Source organism: Lynx canadensis, chromosome B3 (assembly GCF_007474595.2).
Source record: "Lynx canadensis isolate LIC74 chromosome B3, mLynCan4.pri.v2, whole genome shotgun sequence".
In the NCBI taxonomy this organism is placed as follows: domain Eukaryota; kingdom Metazoa; phylum Chordata; class Mammalia; order Carnivora; family Felidae; genus Lynx; species Lynx canadensis.
The window spans coordinates 97,966,731-97,987,625 of NC_044308.2; the positions used below are offsets into that span (position 1 = coordinate 97,966,731).

Consider the following 20,895-nt stretch of genomic DNA (forward strand, 5'->3'; position numbering starts at 1 on the left):
GGAAGGAAGAAAGAGGGATGAAAGGAGGGAAGGAAGGAGGAGGGGTAGGAGGAGGAAAAGAAGGTAAGAAGGCAAGAAGAAATCATGGAAGATCTTCTAGCTAGAAGGAATTCATTTCCAAATTGGAACACCTTTTCTTGTTTCATCAAATAGTGATCACTTGGAAATCCCATTTTACCTACTGCTTAGAAAGCATTTACAATATGAATCAATGAAACAAAAGAAGCATTTCTATATTCTGGAGGATAAGGTGAGGCTCATCCTACCCACATTTCAGCCAAATCAGCTAAAATCACCCTTGTGTAAAATTCTAGGGATATTACATGTGAAGAGGAATTTTGTTCCGAGAATACCAGGGGATACTCAGCAGGGTGCCCCTGGGGTACACCCAGGCCCACTTCCCAAAGCAGAGTGAACGACAAAAACCTCCCAATCAGGGACCCAGAAATACTGCTAACCCAGAAACTGGACTGGAGTTTCCACCCCAGGGTATCAAGTTGTCTAATTTTATAGATTTGTTTTGGAACTTTACCTCTCATGCAAATCCAAAAACTGTTGTCTTGCCCCATTTTGTACAAGCAGCCAAAACAACTCTCTACTACCTTGCCCCGGATCTCAGTGAACTTCATCATGAGCACACTGCTTGTATCTTAACAACTTTCTTCCATCAGGGTGCTGGAAGTGGAGACACAAGAGGGTGCCCTGAAACAAAGGAAGGCTGAGTGCCCCTGGAATCGCTCCAAGGTGCCTTACATACTACTCAAAAAAACCCATCAGCAAATACCTACTACCTACTATGTGCAGATATTGGTGGAGGAAATCTAGAAATGTAAGACATGATCTCACCCTCAGGTAGCTTACAGTATCTTTGGAGAGATAAAAGTACAAGACAAGACAGGGTGATGGTAGATGCTCCAAGAGTTTAGAGGAGGAAGTTTGCTTTCAATTGAGGAGTAGTAGCAATTCCCTGACTTTTGAAGAAGGCAGTCACTGCTTATAGATCTTTTCATCCATTCCTCTCCAAGTCTCTCTTCTCCTCCCCTTCCCTCCCCCATCCCACCCCAAGAGTAGAGAGAAAGACAACGAAAGTGACACCAGAAGATCCAGCCTTTCTTCCTGACACTTAGAAGGTTTAGAATCTTCTATAGCATCTCAGTGATCCAATCTAGCCTGGCAGGCTAGAGTGAAGGATACCCAAAGAATAAATTACAATAATAAAGAATAAATCCTAATAAATGAAATCCTAATAAATGAAATAAAACACAGTAGCATTCTGTAAACTGTTAGGCCCATACAGAAACGTAGCTTTTACTGTTGCTATGATCATTATTCAGAGTTTAACTTGATCCAAACTATGCTGAAGACAGAACCTTGTGTCCTTTTGAACAATCGGTATGTATTCACTCTAGTTAATTCTTTTTATTAAAAACAAACGTGGACAACTTTTTCCTTTTTTTTTTTTTTTTAATAATCTGTATGCCCAAGGTGGGCTCAAACTCACAACCCCGAGATCAAGAGTTGCATGCTCTACGGACTGAGTCAGCCAGGTACCCCCAAATGTGGACACCTTTAATGGAATTATTTAAGTGAGGCTTCTAGAGTACCCCTCCTTTGTGACTGTAAAGGGCATCGAATGAGACTGGGAACTTGGCTCCGTCCTGTATTGACACGGGTCAAACTATTCAGTTTCCCAAAAGGCATAACAAAAACACCACTTACCCAAGGTTTTCCTAATCAGATAGAGCTGATCCACATCTGATTTCCCCGGCCACAGAGGCACCCCTGACAGCAGTTCAGCAAAGACACAGCCAACAGCCCACACATCTACTGGGGGGCCGTACTGGGTGTCCCCCACCAATAGTTCCGGGGAGCGGTACCACCTGGTAGCCACATAGTCTGTGTAGTAGTCACTTGGTCCAGCTGGCCAGTGATGGTACATGGAAAACAGAGAGAGAGCAGTGGAAGACTGGAATCAAAACAGGGAGGGGGAAGACCTAAGAAATCAAGCTTGTGTCCCATCTTGTGGCTTTTGTAAATCAATGGTTCTCCATACTGGTTGCATATTAAAATCATTAATGTAGTATTTGTTAAATTACTAATGCTTGCGCCCCATCTCAGTCCAGTGAGACCAGAACTCCTGGGGGAGAGCCTGGTGAGTTCTCAGTGTAGTTTTTATAGTTATAGTTAATAGTTCCCCAGATGATTCTAATCTGCAGCCAAAGCTGAAAACCACCACTCTTCTAAAATAGTACTTCTGAGATCACTATTTAAGAAAAAAAAAAAAAAAAAAAAGGGAGAAACCAGGAGAATAACATACTCTTTAATAATAACTACTGTGGTATAATTTATATAGCATACATTTCTAAGCCACTGTATGTATCTACATGTTTTCAGTAATTGCAGAATTGTAATTTAGGGCATGCTTATGCCCTAAACATATAAGAACTAGCTTTTTATAGCATCAGGAGCCTTTCTCATATAAAGAAATCTCTCTCTCTTTTACAATTATTTAAGAAAATATCAATACTCACTCAAAAGCCGAGCAAATCCAAAGTCACAAAGCTTAATCACTGAATGTTTTGTGATGAGGATATTTTCTGGCTTCACATCTCTATGTATGCACTAGTCACAAAAATCAAAACAAAAACAGATTAGCAAGGAGAACTATAACGTATGGGATAAACAGAACTCATGAATATTTAGCAAATATCTGAAAAATCATTAAAACCTTGTACTGGCTGTTTGGATAATAGGCTACAAAATAGCGGCCTAAAATAAATCTAGTACCATACTTATTATAGCCTGAATCACTCCAAATTCCTAAAGGACCCAAGAGGACCAAAAAGGAAGAAAGAAGAAATGAAAACAGGGTAGGCAGATAAACAACAAATAAGTTTTCAGTGTAAGTACATCCCATGAAATATTTGGGACATACTTATACTAAAAAGTTAAGATTGTTTCTCTGAAATTCAAATTTAACTGGGTGCCCTATATTTATTCTGGTAAGCCTAGGGGGAAGGGAAAATGTTAAAAGCCTCTGGGTGAGGCCTGCATCGGGGCTGCAGAAGCTGCAAGCTGATACATAAGCAGAATTCACAGTTCAGTTGTTTAGCTGAGAACAGAACACAGTCCGCCTGGTAAACAGGACAAGCCCTGGGCCTGCTGAGATAAGCTGGGGAAGAGAAGGGCGGGAACCAGAGCTTGCCAAGAGACCTCCCTTCCAGCTCTTGGAATTCATCCTGACAAGATAAACAAGGGTAGACAGAGCTTAGCCTCTGGGGAGAGTCGCTAGATGTCAGCTCTGTCCCACACACAAGCGTTCTTAGAGCGACATCCACCCCCACGGGACATAGCCCCCACTCCATAACTTAGACTCAAATCACCTGTGGTTTCCAAACCACAGCTGACATTGTTTAACAGGCTAATGTTAGAAGAAAGTTGAAGAATCTTCACATGATTTTCTTATTAAATAACAATTCTCTTGGCAAAGAACAAATCAACAACCTAATTAAGGATTACATAAAAACAACATTTGGGTCAAAATCCCAATTTCCAATAATCTTCCCTTCTCCCAAGCATTTTCCTCTCTGGAGAAGAATGTTGGATCCTGCTGCAATCTGAGAGACCCTCGTTAGCTTACAGCTGAAACCCTGGGGTATTCTTGACTTTCTAGAATTTGGAGAGAGGACAGAGGTTCTTCTTGGGCCTGGCCTAGTTCTCCCTCCAAAGGACCTTCAGGGTGAGAGATCAGTGTGCATGTTTCCCCATGGGTATTTATTATTCTTGAAAATCTGGGGGTGGGGGGAGACAATTTCTCAATTATTTTGTTACTATCTATCTGGTTCTCAGCAATTAATGTTCCTGAGATCGCCATTCTTTTCCCACTGGCTTCACATATTACTATAAATGGGTACACCCATGAATATCATGATGACAGATGGTCAGAAGGACTCACAAGCAAGAATGTGTTCCTATTCTGTTCTGGGAATTCTTTTACAAGGTTCTACACCCTCCCCACATCAGTATATGTGGCCGCCCAGAGCTTCAGGGACTCTCCAGGGAACAGTGGTATGTGTTGTATTCCTCTTTACTGTCTCTGATTTTCCCCACCAGGGCCTTTAGGAGGTGTCTCTTGCTCCCCCGTCTTAACACCTGCCTTCAGGAAAGTGCTCACCCCCACTTGCAATAAATAACAGCATAAGGTGTCCATGCTCTCTGGGATACATGCATTTTGACAAGGATTGTAGCCTTCAGCTGAGTGGAGGCTCCACAGGGGGAAGTGCTGGCGACTTCTGTATTTTCTCCTTCCAGAAAGGCAGTTTCAAGAAAAATCATTTAGGACCTCCTAAGGTAGGGGATTCAGCCCACCGGCTAAATTGAGCCTGGCAGTAGATAGGATATGACATATTGCAGTCAAGGTGCCCTGATGGCCAAAATGAAGCTCAAATATTGGAATCTGGCTTCCATGTGCAGGGAGGGGGCAGTGCTGTACTGGAGGGAGCAGTCACTTGCCCAGTGTTCATGGTGTCTTACCACCTGGGCAGCAGCCCCCTGTGCCTCCCACGCAGCCTAGCTCTGGCCAGGACTCTCAGAGACGTCCGCTGGGCTGCTGTGCTCCAGCGTTGGCATTCTTATCTCACCAACACAGACACCAGCATTTGTGCATGGCGCGTGGGACTCCACCTCCTGCAACTAAACAGGCATGAGCCACCTGGGACTCCTCTCTCCAGTTTCAGAGCTTTTTGAGGGTGCCAGATCAATGCAGACTCCAGATTCTACTTTAAGCAGTTTCTCACCAATATAAACCTATAACTACTTTCTTAACATTGTAACAATACATCCTTTATGTAACCTGAACAAGTAAGAATAGCCAGGTTGGCATTTTTAGCCTCTGTTAACCCCGACCAGGCTTCAGAAGATTTGGGTGAAAATCATATCCACAAAAGTAGGATGTAAATTTTGTACAAAGGCTCTACCTCAGCTTAAGGGCAGCCTTCTGATTTTTCAAGGGCGATCATGAGACTTACGTTGTGTTTATGGCAAAAATTTACAGCTTGCAATGTCTGCCAAGTTATGCTCTTCACAAGATGTTCTGGTACCCTAATAAAAATAAAGAAGCAACATAAACACATTCTTTAGTGTAGCCATGGAACTCAGCGGAAGGAAGGAAGGAAGGAAGGAAGGAAGGAAGGAAGGAAGGAAGGGAAAGGAAAGGAAAGGAAGAAGGAGGGAAGGAAGGAAAGGAAGGAAGAAGGAAGGAAGGAAAGGAAGGAAGGAAGGAAGGAAAGGATTATCGATAGTGAAGGAAGGAAGACAGTTTGAGGAAGGGAGGGAAGGAAAGGGAAAGAAAGGAGAGGGAAGGAAGGAAAGGAAGGAAGAAGAAGGAAGGAAGGAAAAGGAAGGAAAGGAAAGGAAGGAAGGAAGGAAAGGAAGGAAGGAAGGAAAGGAAGGAAAGGAAGGGAAGGAAGGAAGGAAGGAAGGAAGGAAGGAAGGGAGGGAAGGAAGGAAGGGAAGGAAGAAAGGAAGGAAAGAAAGGAAGGAAAGGAAGGAAGGAAAGGAAGAAAGGAAGGAAAGAAAGGAAGGAAGGAAAGGAAGGAAGGAAGGAAGGAAAGGAAGGAAGGAAGGAAAGGAAAGGAAAGGAAGAAGGAGGGAAGGAAGGAAGGAAAGGAAGGAAGAAGGAAGGAAGGATAGGAAGGAAAGGAAGGAAGAAGGAAGGAAGGAAGGAAGGAAAGGAAGGGAAGGAAGGAAGGAAAGGAAGGGAAGGAAGGAAAGGAAGGAAGGAAGGAAGGAAGGAAGGAAGGAAGGAAGGAAGGGAAGGAAGGAAGGGAAGGAAGGAAAGAAGGAAAGAAAGGAAGGAAAGAAGGAAGGAAAGGAAGGAAGGAAAGGAAGGAAGGATAGGAAGGAAGGAAGGAAGGGAAGGAAGGAAGGAAGGAAAGAAAGGAAGGAAAGAAAGGAAGGAAAGGAAGGAAGGAAAGGAAGGAAGGAAGGAAAGGAAGAAAGGAAAGAAAGGAAGGAAGGAAAGGAGGGAAAGGAAGGAAGGAAAGGAAGGAAGGAAGAAAGGAAGAAAGAAGAAAGGAAAGGAAGGAAGGAAAGAGTAAACTAAGGCTTATGTAGTGACACATACCGTCATCTACCTCACAGAGCAAATCCAAAGTGTAAAGAGCATGTGATCAACACACAGTGGGATTCTAGGGACAGCAAGGTAATAGCAATACTAACATCGACGTCTACAGAAAGGGACCATGAAGACTGAGGGGTTTCCACAAATACTTACGATCACCTACCTCAAACATCTGTGACACCACTGGAAACCTGCCTGGTAATTTGAGCTCCATTTCTACCAGGAGCTTTTTGTTGATGAAAAGTTAGCTAATACATAGCATAAAAGGTATTGTTGTTTGTTTGCTTTTTTCAAGTGGCTTCAAACTGATGCCTTGAGACAGAATTCATCTTTCATGCACGGGCACATGGTTTCTCCAGACTCCCCAGGCAGCATTTTTTTTTTTTTTTTTAAGTAATGAAGATTTTACTGCCAAGAGGGAAGAGGTTTACATTGCACAGCATGTAACAAAAGTGAATAAGTGGTTCTTTCCCACACTGCTTCTCTCTGGCAGCTAGCCGCATCCCACTCCACATCTCTCTGCCCTGTCCTCTATCACCGTCGTCTACACTTGGTGCCACTGCCCCCAGCCTCCCACTTCTTCCCTGACTCTCAGCTTACATAACCAGGGCAACCAGTAGCCCTGTCAGATGCTTCGTGCGAATTAGGAAGAGACTCCTCTTCTGGGAGCCTTTAAAATATATATCGGGCAATGAGTGAAATGACTACAGAGAGAGTACATTTATTTTTAGAGCCTCCCACCCACCATCCGGACTTACTGTTTTTATGAATCAGACATTAAACAATGGTGTTATGGTCCTCAGCCAGAACTAATAAGTAAACCAGGGAGGAAACTCTCTCTAGTAGTTGTGTTTAGGTGACCAAAACAAGTCACTTCTAGGCTCTGGGATGGGCCAGGAGGCCACTGTTGTCACCAGACCAGATGTTCAGGAAATCCTTTCAAGTAGATCAGAGGATGCTTGAACAGAGGATGGGACAATGTGGAGGAAATGAAGAGGCCACCGCCAGGAAGAGCTGGGACATTTCTGGACCAGAACCATGTCCCTGGGATTGAAGTATCTTCTCTCTAAATTCTCTTCCTTGTCCTAGTGCTACACTGTTACAATGCCAGGAAAGCTCACCTGTTTAGAAAGAAGGCCTAGAAAAATACAACTAAGAAGAGGGCACTTTAGAGAAAATGCTTCCCCCAGCCTCACCTTCTTGTCCAGAAAAAATATGGACCATACTTTGATTATTTAATGAATTAAATATTAATATAAGGTTATCAGTGCCAGGCCACTTTAGTCTCTAAAAACATTTCCCTAAAGAAATTATGCAAAAGGAGCACTTAAAAGTAAATCATAACAGCATACTTATTAATACTCCTCTAAAGCTGGGCCCATTATTACACAGTCCTCAAACGTCAAAACCATCCAGTGGTCATCTTGAGCTAGCTACTCACTTCACTTTATTACTCTGTTTCTTCTCTAAAATGCCAGGGCCTCAGAGTCCATCTCTAAGATCCTTCTTAGCTGATGATGATAGGAGGCAAGTTTTTCACTGCTGAAGAAGGGAGTTACAAAGATAAGAGGGAAATAAATAGAATCCATTCTGTTGTGTTGGGTTGGAACTGGATATACACGTAGGTACACAGGGTTCTGTGCCGGAAGGGGCACTATCTTCTGTAGCGTGGTCCAGAGAGCTTCTCTGCTTAAGTTAACATTTGAAGTAGTGGTTACAGGAGTGAGAAGTGGCCAGATTTGGGCAATATTTTCAAAATAGAATCTTCAGGATTTTCTGAAAGATTGGATAGGAGAGACAGAAAGGAACCAAGGAATGATACCAAGGTTTCAGCTTGACTAGCTGGTCCATGGTGGGGCTCTTTACTGAGGAGAATGCTGAGGGAAGATCTGGTTTGGGGGAGGAAAGGTGAATATATTGAGATGCTTATTGGACAGCAAAAGAAAGCCTCTGGGTTGGCAGTTCTGAATTCACAAGGGAGGTCAGGCTGGAAATATAAATTTGGGAAGTATATACATATGGATGATATTTGGAGCCCTAGGGCTAGATGGAAGCCACGGAAGTGAATACAGAAAAAGAAGAGAAGGTCAAAGTCCTGAGGCCCTACAACAGGTGGAGGTCAGAGAGCAGAGAGGAATTCAGCAAGAGACTGGGGCTGAGTATGGGGGAAAATAAGGTGACACTCAGAAAAGCAGTGTCGCCAAAGCCAAGTGAAGGGAGTGTTTCAAAGGACTTGTGGATTAAGACAGTAGGTTGAACAAGCCCATCTAATTTCACTCCCTCTCCAAACCTGACTATAGCCACACTGAGAGGTTTTTTCCAAGACCAAAACCTACATGGTCAGAACAGGAGAAGAGATAATAGCAACACATTCTGGAATTTGGAAAGCAGGCGGATGAATGAAAACCGACAGCAGATCCAAGAAAACCAAAACCTAAGCCAGAAGAGGAGAGAGTGGAAGACCAACCAATTTGTCCCAAAGAATCCTCCAAAGGTGGGGGTGCACCTCCAAGGGTGCAAGACCTGGCAGCCAAGATCCCTCTGGAAGTGGGAGGGGCAGAGGAGTGTGGAAAATCTGTTTTGGAAACAATGAAATCTCTAGATCCCTCCCCCTATTGTATCCCAGTAGGGAGCATTCTTCCCCCAACCTAGTAGAAGGCTGGAGTTTTGTTTTCTGGAGAGTGTAAAACAGAGGATGTTTGGTACAGTTGAGATGGTGGATACTGTTCCCAAAACGGAGGATTAAATGATTATGTACATACTAACTGGCGAATGCTGAGACTCCCCAGGCTTCTTCCCTCACTGGCTCTAACAAAGCTGGCGGCCAGACTTCACACTCCAAGGAAAATACTGGAAGACTTTTATGGAGGAAGCTCAGGAGGAAAGATCTGAAAATTCTGACATTAGGGTTCCCCAGCAAATGAACCAGCCAGATAACCCCACAGTGAAGCCCAGAGCTTCCAATAGCACCCTACTCTTAACCATGGGCATTATCTAATGTCCAAGGAAAGCCTGAAATGAGAAGGGTAGAGATCAAAACAAACAGAAAGAAAACAACTTAAAAGAAACAGAAACCGTGGAGGGTGACAAGAACTTAAAAAAAAGAAAAACAGGGGCATCTGCGTGGCTGAGTCAGTTAAGCAGCCGACTTCTGCTCAGGTCATGATCAGGTTCATGAGTTTGAACCCAGCGTCAGGCTCTGTGCTGTCAGCTCAGAGCCTGGAGCCTGCTTCGGATTCTGTGTCTCCTTCTCTCTCTGCCCCTCCCCCGCTCACACACATGCCCTCTCTCTCTCAAAAATAAATAAAACATTAAAAATTTTTAAAGAAAAGAAAAAGAAAAAAAGAAAAACATTAATAGAGAAAAGGAAAGCTGTTGCATCCACGAAACAAGAAAAAGACACTATAAAAAAAAGCAAAAGGACCAATTAGAGTCCAGAATCCAAATAACAAAAGGCCCAGAACAAGAAAATACAGAAAACAAAGGATAGTAAATCAGTAATAAAACAATTCAAATTTTCTTTCTCAGACAAAAGGAGCCCACCAAGTGCCAGCATAAGGGGTAAAAAGCAAGGCCCATGATTTTCATAATGCAGAATTCTGTGAACAAAGAGAGGAAGCTTCTGGAAATAAAAAAAGAAACGGACTTCACAAAGGAGCAGAAAATAGAATGGCAACAGACTTCTTAACACTGGAAGATAGAGGGCACTTCAAAAATGCTTTCAAGGGGAGCCTGGGTGGCTCAGGCAGTTAAGTGTCTGACTCTTGATCTCAGTTCAGGTCATGACCTTGTGAGGTCAGCCCTGCATCAGGCCCTGCGTTGAGCGTGGAAACTGCCTGGGATTCTCTCTCTCCCTCTCTCTCTCCCCCTCCCTGCTCATACTCTGTCTCAAAAATAAATAAATATCAAAAACTTTTTTTGAAGGACTATTATTTTCTAAAAAAAACAAACATACAAATCTATATTCACACAAAATACCAATCAACTGTGTGAAAGAATTTTTAAAGTGCAAAGGCAAGACTTCAATCTCTCTTTTTTATTTTTATTATTTTTTTAATGTTTGTTTATTTTTGAGAGAAAGAGACAGAGTGTGAGCAGGAGAAGGGCAGAAAGAGAGAGGGAGACACAAAAAGGGAAGCAGGCTCCAGGCTCTGAGCTGTCAGCACAGAGCCTGACACAGGGCTTGAACTCACAAGTGGTGAGACCATGAACCTGAGCCGAAGTTGGACACCCAACTGACTGAGCCACCCAGGCGCCCCCCCCCAACTCTCTTTTTTAGACCTCTCATACACCGTTTCTCAGGGAGCCCCTGGAGGAAGCACCCCACCCAAAGAAGTAGACTATAAAAGATTACTTGAAACAGAGAAAACTGGATGCCTGACACACAAGAAGGAAGCAACAGGAATCTCCTGGAGGATAGTGAAGGGAGATGTTCTATGATAACGGCATTCCAGGCATGGAAAACAACTTGTCCAGATTGGAATAGCTGACTCAAGAGCCAGGCATGTTGAGGGTTGTCACCACCATGCCCTCTGCCTTATACCATCTCAAATAAATATGAACATATTTAACAAACAGATGCTTTGGAAGAGTCTACATCCATGTTCAAATTTTGAGTACCAGGCTATACTTTTCTTGTGTGCAATTCCATAAACAAAGTCAAGTTATAATCAGAATGGTGTTTGGCAGGCAAAGGATTGGGATGAGGGAAAGTAGGCAGTATGACTGCTAGCCTGGGCTAGCTTCTTTGCATCCATCTCCAAATTAGGGGATGCAATTATAAAACAATGCAAGTTATAAAACATATATAATCAGTCCATTTTATCTATTTTTTTAAAGTTTATTTACTTATTTTGAGAGACAGTGAGAGAGAGAGAGAGAGAGAGAGAGAGAGAGAGAGAGAGAGAAAGAGAGAGAGAGCGCATGCAGGGGATAGGCAGAGAGAGAATCCCAAGCAAGCTCCATGCTAACAGCATGAGGTCATCATGACCTGAGCGGAAATCAAGAGTGGGACACTTAACCGACTGAGCCACCCAGGTGTCCCTAAAAGTAGGTATGTTTGAATCAGGAGATAGTGCCTGAATACTCTTTAAAAAACGCAGAACTGAATGATGTAGAATACAATCTATTTAAATATGGATATACATAGAAAAACAATTAGAAAACTATTTCTCAACCTGTTAATTTTATTTCTATGTTTCTGTGTTGCTTGAAACATTATTGCAACAAACAATGTATCACTTTTAATCTAAAAATAAAGAGTTTTAGTGTTTTATAAAAGTTGTGGAATTCCATTGCCAGAAACTGAAAACTTGCAGTAATAACCTTCCCCCAACAGATGTTCTTTGAACAAACTCCATCAGAGTCAGAGGCAGAACCAGTGGTAATGGGAAAGAAGTATTATGTCTGGCTGCACTTACAGAGGGATAGGAAAATGAGGAGGGAATCCAGAAACTAGTCACTTACCAAACTTTGACCGAGGACAGACCAACAGTTTAAGAATAAGTATATTAAGTTCTTCAGAAGATAAGGAACGGTAATATGTTTGTTTGAGGGCAAATATAAACAACATAAGCACCACACTGGAAATTATAATGGATACATATTTATGTCACTGTAGCAGGATACATGTCTTGTGGCACAAACTTGCTTGTTAGTAGCAACATGAATTTGAATCTTTTCCAAAAGCTTTCCAAAGGAGTACAAGAAGTTACAAACATGATAATGAGGAAATGAATTAGTGTCCATTTCAGATTCAAAGTAGAGACAGGTCTTTTGAGTTTTATTTGTCAGGAATTATTTTTAATGATTAAAATGTAACCACAGTGATACATGCAACATGGGGGAAGTATTTTAAAAAACATAAACAGGGGCGCCTGGGTGGCTCAGTCAGTTGAGCATCTGATTTCAGCTCAGGTCATGATCTCATGGTTTGTGGGTTCGAGCCCCACGTCAGGCTCTCTGCTATCAGCGCAGAGCCAGCTTGGGATCCTCTGTCCCCCTCTCTCTCTGCACCTCCCCCACTTGTACTCTCTCTCTCAAAAATAAATAAACATTAAAAAATGAGTAAAATGAAAACTATAACAATCATAATTCAAGGTATCACTATTAAAATATTAAGTGTATTAATTATTTTTCTTTTTTTCTATATATATATGAATTCTATGAAAGGAAATTATGTATTTTTATTATAGCATTTTTCTTCATTTTGCAATTACTCATGAACATTTTTCTATTTCAGTGTTTGGGTTTTTTTTTTTTAACATTTATTTATTTTTGAGAGACAGAGACAGAGTGCAAGTGGGGGAGGGACAGAGACAGAGGGAGACACAGAATACAAAGCAGGTTCCAGGCTCTGAGCTGTCAGCACAGAGCCCACCATGAGGCTCAAACCCATGAATGGTGAGATCATGACCTGAGCTGAAGTCAGACACTCAAACGACTGAGCCACCCAGGCACCCCTATTTCAATGTATGTTTTATCTATAAGCATGATTCTTAGTGGCCCCACTGTATTTCATTGTAAAGACATACCATAATTTACTTAACCAGCCATCTATTATTGGATATTTCAGTTGTTTCCAATGTTTACACTATAAAAAAATCCTTTAACGGGGCACTTGGCTGGCTCAGGTGGTAAAGAGTGCAACTCTTGATCTCAGGGTCGTGAGTTCAAGCCCCACAGTAGGTGTAGAGCTTACTTAAAAAATTTTTTTAATAAAAAAAACAGAAAATCCTTTAATAATAAACACTTGTATAACTAAACCTTTGTGCATATACTCAATTATTTTCTTATGATAAATTATTAGAAGTAGAGTTGCTTGGTCTAAGATTTGTCTCTAAAGCTGTTAATACACAATGCGCCAAACTGCCCTCTGGAGAGGCTGCTCCAGCAGTGTACTGATCATTTCCTTTCACAATATTAGGTTTTAGAATTTTATTTATTTTTTAGGTAGGCGCCACGCCCAAAGTGGGACTTGAACTCGCTACCCTGAGATCAAGAGTCACATGCTCTACCAACTAAGCGAGCCAGGCTCCCCAGATTTTAGAAGTTTTAGTCAAAGTAACTATCTTAAAGTGAAAAATAATCGAAACACTGTTATTATTACCCTTCTTCAAAATCATTTTGTAAGTATCAGTTTATTGGTCTGCTAACTTGGTCATCCCACAACAAGTATTAGGGATATACCAAGTGCCGAGAATTAAGGTACAAGATACTGGGGATACACAGGGGAGGAAGGCACAGCTCTTGCCCTTGAAGATTTTTACAATTTACTGTGCAAATGGAGTCTGTAATAGAAATAATCCCAGAAGATACTATGGATACCAAAGAAAGGAACTCCTGACTCTTCTCACCATCAACTAAAATAGTTACCACACAGGAGGTCATATTTGAGTCGTATCTGAAGGACAGGCAGGGGTGTGTAGGCAGAGTAGAGAAGGTAGGGCAATGCAGACTGAGAAAGCAACTGTCCTACTGAACGAGGCTCAGAATGGAAATGATTCCATGAGGCAGTGTCACGTTTTATGTGGCAATCTGGGGAGAAATGGGGCTGTGAAACCTGGTGTCCCATGTTAGGATCACATCAGTAAGCTTTGGGGAGCTATTACAGGGTTTTATAAAGAGGACTGGTAATATCCACTTTGTATTTCAGAAATTTGTACTTAGAAATACAAAATGGTGATCACGGGACATTCTGGAGTGAGTGCACAAACCGAAGGAGGACCCCACCTGACACCAGGAAAACACCGGCATCCGCATGCTATCCTTTGTTGATATTATCCAACAGATTAAACATGATGTTGAAGGAGACCTGCCGTCTTCTGACCTCTAGGGTATCAGATCAACAATTCATAGCACTTTAGACCTGAGAGTCCCCTTAAACTTCACCTGGTCCTAAACTCTCATTTTTCACAGGTGAGAACACCTGAAAGCAACTTGCCAAAGGTCACACATGTGATGTTGACTCACTTTTACGGGGGATGTACTTATAAAGTGCTATTTTATAATATGAGAAATTTCTAAGTTGAAAAACAAAAGGTTTCCTATGAATTTCAAAATCTTTGGTTGATGCAGTTTAATGACATTTACTCCTTAATGATGACAAGCAAAAATTTGAAATAGCATTTAAAATAGATTGGAGAATTGTCAACTATTCAGTATAATGGAAAGTAACTTTTATTTTTAAAAACAAAAAAAATCCTTAAACTTCAAAATAAATAAATAAATATAATTTGGTTTAGAATAAATCTTATTTTTTAAGTTTGCTCATTTATCAGCATTCCTTCGGTCAATCTTCTATTTAACAAACCACAGCACATCATCATTTGGAAATGTTGCTTGTACTTAACCTCACATGTATCTACTGGTCCTTCCCTTACCCACCTCCATATTAAAGCACTTTCTATTTCCTGGAACATACATAACATATTTTAGCCAGTGGAGTTAAAAAAAAAAATCTGCTTCTAAATTCTAATCACTCCTTGTCCTTTCCTTTTTTCTTCTGCTCAAACTATATGCCAAAAAAAGAATTGACTCCCAACTGCTTTCAGCCCCCCACTGATCAGTGTTTCCAAGTGACTCAACCTAACATGATTCATCAAGCTCCCTGCAACATCTCCCTAGTAGCACATAGCCAGGAGTAATTTATACTAATAGGTTTAACTGAAATGTCAGTTGCAAGCTATCAAAAGAGCAAATATCAACATACTAACAGTTTTCCTCCCTTGAACACATAATTTCTCTGTATCAATGACTTTCTGAAGAGAAGCGTCTGTTCTCTGGGCTCTCTCTGGCTGTGTAAATTAACACGAAAAGCCTATGCCATGGTCACTCACAAACCACAAGCTGCTTTAATCCTATTTGTCTGGATATCATGGCTGATCACATAACTACCACCACGTGGCAAAGAGCAAACACTTGGCCGGGGTTTGAAAGCATTGTTGAGAGAGCCACAGGCTCCAGTCACGGGGTGTGATTGTGAGCAGGGATGGGGCACCAGTCCACCATTCTGATACACGAGGCCACTCTGCATATTGTCCTCAGCCAAAGCTGGGCTCCCAGGAGCACAGCAAAAGGAGGGGATGGGCTACCCTTCCCTGCTCACATGTTTGAAGTCTCTCACTATTCAACTCAAAGGCCACCTCCTCCAGGAAGTCTTCTTGGATCCACGTTGAATCCTATCTTCCAGGCCTGCTAAACATTCTACCCTCTCCATCTGGCCACAGTGATTAGCCTCCAGGTTAGCTCCATCACTTGAACTGAAGCAGAGTCTTCCAATGACTTTATATGCAGATGCTACCTTCTTCTAGAACTTTCTTTCCTCTAGAATAGCTACATAGGTTGATAAAAGCCCGTGGCAATGCTTCCTATTTCGTATTTTCCCCTTCTATCGTATACCATTGACACATACTCTCCCAAAGCCACCTTATAAGACTCCTCTGCAAGGCAGAATGAAGCCAGCACAGAGAAGAGTTGGGAGAGAGAGAAAATGCACCACTGACGGTGCTTTAAGCATCCAGTTGAGGAGTGGGTGGGTGCCCAAGTCCAGCCTGCACTCCGCTTACTCTGGCAAGAGGCTACTGTCAACCAGAGGAAGGGACACACACACTTTTGTGTGTTTTTTTTCTTTTTTCAAACAAAAGCTCTGTCTGCTCACCAAGCCTTCCTGTAATGCACACAAAGCAGCTGCCCATGCCAGAAAGGGGTGTGTGATAAGGTCACCAGAGCCCCCAAGTCATGCCATCCTTCCCGGCCACAGCCACCCCAACATTCCTTTTTCACCTACACTTGCCTTAAGTGGGTTCTTGTCACCTGTAACCAAACAATTCCTGACCAAGACACCAGACCAGACTCCCAGATCGCTTCAGCTGAAGTGTTAAATTTGTTTTCGCCTTAAGCCTCCTATTGGCCGTCGACTTTGGACTCTTGCCTTCAATCTCTGAGTCCTTATACCTCCCTAGTCAGGCACGACTAACCAGTAATCTTCCTTTTCTTTCTTAGAGACCAAGAGGGCTTCTATGCACAGATAATATAACAAGAAATGAAGTTCAACCTAATAATGCTGCTGCTTTCTTCATGAAAACAATTAGTTATGACCCGCTTCCCAGCCTTTTCAGTAACTCTTCTGCTGTCAGGCCCAGCAGCGGACTAAACCTGTTCTTGCCCGATCTGCAAAAGGGGCCATTGCTAATTTTCCCTCATGAATCCTGGCGTGTGGTGCCGTGTTTCATTTGTAAGGGATGGATCACTCACCCTCTTTGGTGTCTGTCCAACTCATGGAGAACGGTGTGGTCACAGTACTCAAACACCAGGTGAAGTTTCCGCTTCCTTCTGAAGACTTCGATAAGGTTAACCAGGTTGGGATGCTTGAGTTGCTGAAAACACAAAAAGCAAGGTGCTAAGCTGGGGCCGTGAAAGACCGCTTTCTCCAACTTTGATCCAATTAAAAGAGAGCTGTTTGTCCTTTGGGAACTTTCTTGTCTTGGACTGAAGGAGGCTGTAAACAGTATGATCTTACTTCTCTCGAGGAGCTGTTTGTCAGCGGCTTGTAAATAATTACAGCATAAGGGCACCTGGGTGGCTCAGTCGGTTAAGCCTCTGACTTTGGCTCAGGTCATGATCTCAGGGTTCGTGAGTTCAAGCCCCACGTCAGGCTCTGTGCTGTCCGTGAGGAGCCTGCTTCAGATCCTCTATCCCCAGCTCTCTCTCAGCTCCTCCCCCACTTGTGCACTCTCTATCTCAAAAATAAACATTAAAAAGAAATTAAAAATAAAAACAAAGTTATAAAAAAAAATGATTACAGCATAACCTAGGTGGTTGGTGAAGGCAAAGAGAGAGATGGGAAGGCCAGAAAAGAAAGGAGAATGAAAAAGAGGGGGCGATATTTAGTTAATGCAAGTTCATCTTCAGATGAGGATCAAATGTCCCTTCCTAAAGAGGTGTCTTTGGACCTCCCCAGGCTGGTTCAGTGTCCTTGTATGTCTCCTAGCCCCCCTGAACTATGTCTCCTTGGCAATCCTTTGGAATTACTAAGATCATTCATTTGATTGTTTAACATCCTCTGCTGTCAATAGATATAATATTCCATGAAAAGAAGAATCATGACCTCAGGATTCTCCTGTTGCCTCAAAACGATGTGGCTGTCCTCCCAGCCCAGGGCTTTGCACATAATAGATGGGGGGGTGCCTGGGTGGCTCAGTCGGTTAAGCATAATAGACATTTGATAATTATTTGTGAAAGAAGGAGTAAATCATGTTTCCTAGCTTGATGAAACGTTTTAAGACAGAAAAATGATGTGCCTGAAGGTGTGCATGTAGAGGAAAAAAAAAAAAAGTGGGGAATAGATATTGTGTTGCCAAAGATAAACCTTGCGCTTAGCTTCCTGGACGCTTCTGTCCATAATCCTGTCTGAAGCACTACAACTAGGCAAACTAATAATTGTGAAGGGAGACACAGTGATTAACTTTCTCCAGGACGTGAAGGCCTCCGGGCACTGGTCTAAGAAACAAAAGAAGGAGCCATAAGGCTTCCTAAGGCCGGTCCTAGAAGCCAGGGGACACTACTGCCGCTTCATTCTAGAAGTCCAAGAAAACAAAGCACAAGGCTCAGTCCTGAAGAAGCCCGGGATGAAGTACCTCAGGCAGAGAGGCCCAGGTGTCCTCGCTGAGCTCATTCCCCAGCCGCTGCCAACTTAAATTCAGCTGCCTGAGTGAACCGGGCGAGGCCGACTGAAGGAACCCTTCCCCAAGCCACAGAATTGTGAGAAATAAAACATCACTCTTTCTTGAAACTACTAAGTTTATGCCACAGTGGAGAACCTGTACCAGCTCACAGGGGGTCTTTTGAAACCACAGATGTGTAGGCCCCATGCCCAGAGACACTGAATTGGTCTTAGGGGCCAAACATCTTGTTTTCTCTCAAAATTCTCCAGGTGATTCAAGAGGTAGCCAGAGGTATTAATCACGGACGAGCAGATACTTCATAAAAGGTAAAAAAGGTAGAAGGAGAAAAAGAGAAGATCTTGAACTGCATGCGATATTTGTACGCGCAGTGAGAAGAGAAGCAGCCAGCAAGGGAAATACTAAACGAGACAGGTACTTTCTCGCTTTCTTTGTAAAATCCCTCTGTAACCATCAAGATATGAAATTCTTCCCGTAGATATTACACTTGGTGAAACAAAGCCACGATACTCTAAGGGCCATTAGTCCCAGGTGGGCCTTAGAACAGAGGGCCCTACAAACTATAAAATCTCTTATTTATGTTAACATACCTGGAAACGTTTAGCCTGAACTAACATTTTCCAGACAGAGTAGGGCAGATCTGACTGCTGTCTTGAACTAAAAAAAAAAAACTGCACGGACTTAGATGTCTCAAACAGCAAACAATCAGCTCAAAGGGCCGAAACAGTAGCATTACGACATAATTAGCAGAAAGCAGGGGTTTTCTTTCAGGCTCTGAAAAATCGCTGTCCACAGGTCCAGACTTCAAATCTTAGATTCTTTTAATTTTCCATGTTCGATATGCAGTCCTCATTTATATCTCCAGCCAGCCTTTGAAGCACAAGTAGAGATAGATCAATTGTACCCAAATGAATACCCAGACCTTCTCTGGATACCAAGACTGGTGCCCCCACCTTGTCATGTGCACATCTGCAGGGATTGTGGCAGGGTGCTGCTACCTCAGGATAAACGCCAAAGGTCCTCTCAGTCTGGCTTCTGCTTATGTCTCCAGCTTCATCTCTCATAACTTCCTCCCAAAGGCCCTCAACTTCACTCACTTCCCTGAAGGCTGGTGCTCCCTTTCCTCTCAGGACCTGCTCACCTGGCTCTCTCTCTGGAACACTCCCTTCATCCCGATGTCTGGCTTTCTCTGGCTTTCTCTGTCTGGCTTCCTCCCCCGCAACCCTGATGCACCTAGTGGGCACTAACCAGGCACTGTAGTGCTGGAGCCCGAGCGTGGGTACCCCGTGAGAGGTGAAGGGCACTGTTACAACAGTATCCACTGAACCAAGGGGGACTAAACATATACTACACCCGTCTTTCTATTACTATACACCTTTGCAAAGCCAAAACCCTAGTAACTGTAGTAAGATAGTCTCTTCAGATAACACGTAGATTCTTTCCAATTTGTGGCTGTTGTAAGTAAGGTTTTGGTGAACAAATTACTCACTGGTTGACCTTAACTTTGAATACATTCACTTCAGGCCTCAACCTCCATCAGTGAGAGCAGGAAGCTCAAGGGTTGCTGTGATAATGCCACACAAGGAGCACTGAACAGTGTCAGTTGAGTACAGTAGCCTCTTCATGAAGGGTAACTGCTGATATTATTATTTGGAGTTAAATCTATTTTTACGTAGGATGATGTTCTCTACTCAGAGTATTCAACAGCTACTTATTGATTTTAGTGTGCATGAGATAAAGTCTTAAGGACATAGAGACAAAGTGAGTCATGCCCCTACCCTCCAAGAGCCTAGAATCTAAGAGGGAAAGGAGATACTGAACAAGTAATTACAGCTATGATAAATGCTAGCAAAAGCAAGGCAAGGGTGCCTAGTTTGCGGATGGTGGGTGGTCCAGGGAAGATCTTGAGGAAGTTAGGTAGACACTATCTAGAGCACCAAAAATACAGCTTTATGGCTCTAGAGAAGGCCAAATTGCTTTCCAAAAGGATCACAGATATTTACACCTAGGTCAGGAGCATGAGAGTACTTTTTACCATACGTTGGCCAGCTATATATATAGATCTATAGTTATATATAGATAGCTACATATAAATTTATCTATAGATATAGATAGACAAACAGATAGGGACTTAGACATTTAAGATTTGTGATATATATCATCAAATTGCTTCTAGCAAGACAGGTCATATGGCTTTTAAACCACCTGTCTCTCCTAACTCCCCCCATGAGATAATCTGCATATAACTGAAAATGGGTAATAAATTGTTTCTCCACTTATTTTAAGAACAAGTTTAATTTAGAAAAATTGATTGCTAAGACTAAATTCTGACTGGGACTTTTAAATATTAAATACTTTAAACTAAATTATTAACGGTCTCTAGGTTGCCAGGATTCTGGGTGATCAGAAAACATTCCAGAGCAGCAGATATTTTAAAATCATTCCCTGTCCTAGCTGTGTTCATTTATTCAACAAAGATCCACAGAGCACCTGCTTCGTCTCAGACACTGTTCTAGGCACTAGAGGCACACTGGTCAAAGGGGACAGGAGACTCAGGCATTAAACAAAGAAGTGTCACGAAGAGCTCCACATATACAAGGGATTAGGCTACCTCAGAGAAACTGTCCCTGAGTAAGTGGCCTTGAGCTGAGTCCTGGAGGGAGAGAAAGGTCTCACCAGACCAAAGTCAGGAGGGGTGGTAGAGGCAGCTTTCCAGGCAGAGGACTGGCCCTGGCCAGAAGGGGATTAGGCCACTTACAGAACTGAAAGACAGTGTGGCTTGAGGGTCAAGTGCATGGAACCAAGGCCAGTTTGAGAGTCAGAAGCGGAGTCCTGTACAACCTTGAGGGCCATGCTAAGAAATTTATACTTTATCCTAAGTGTGATGGAAAGTTACTGGAAGGAATTTTAGCAAGATGTAATATAATAATACCATGTGGGTTTTTTAAAGCTCACTATAGTGGTTAGATACAGAATGGCTTGGAGGAGGCAATATGGTGAAAGGAGACCAGTGACGAGCCTGTTGTCAGCTGAGAGATGATGACAGCTTGGACCGGGCAGAGGCAGGGAGATGGTGAGAAAGGCACTGTTTGG

General features: G+C 42.6%; 1 protein-coding gene across 3 annotated transcripts in view; it reads right to left on the reverse strand.

Annotated features, from left to right (window-relative positions):
* Nucleotides 1-20,895, reverse strand: part of CDKL1 (cyclin dependent kinase like 1) — a 57,873-nt gene that overhangs the window by 7,016 nt on the left and 29,962 nt on the right. For all 3 annotated transcript variants that reach the window (XM_030319059.1, XM_030319060.2, XM_030319063.1), the window contains 4 exons: nt 16,376-16,497; nt 5,028-5,100; nt 2,532-2,622; nt 1,720-1,920 (listed from right to left, as the gene is read on the reverse strand). In XM_030319059.1, coding sequence (XP_030174919.1) covers nt 1,720-1,920; nt 2,532-2,622; nt 5,028-5,100; nt 16,376-16,497 — 487 coding nt within the window. The remainder of the gene's footprint in view (nt 1-1,719; nt 1,921-2,531; nt 2,623-5,027; nt 5,101-16,375; nt 16,498-20,895) is intronic.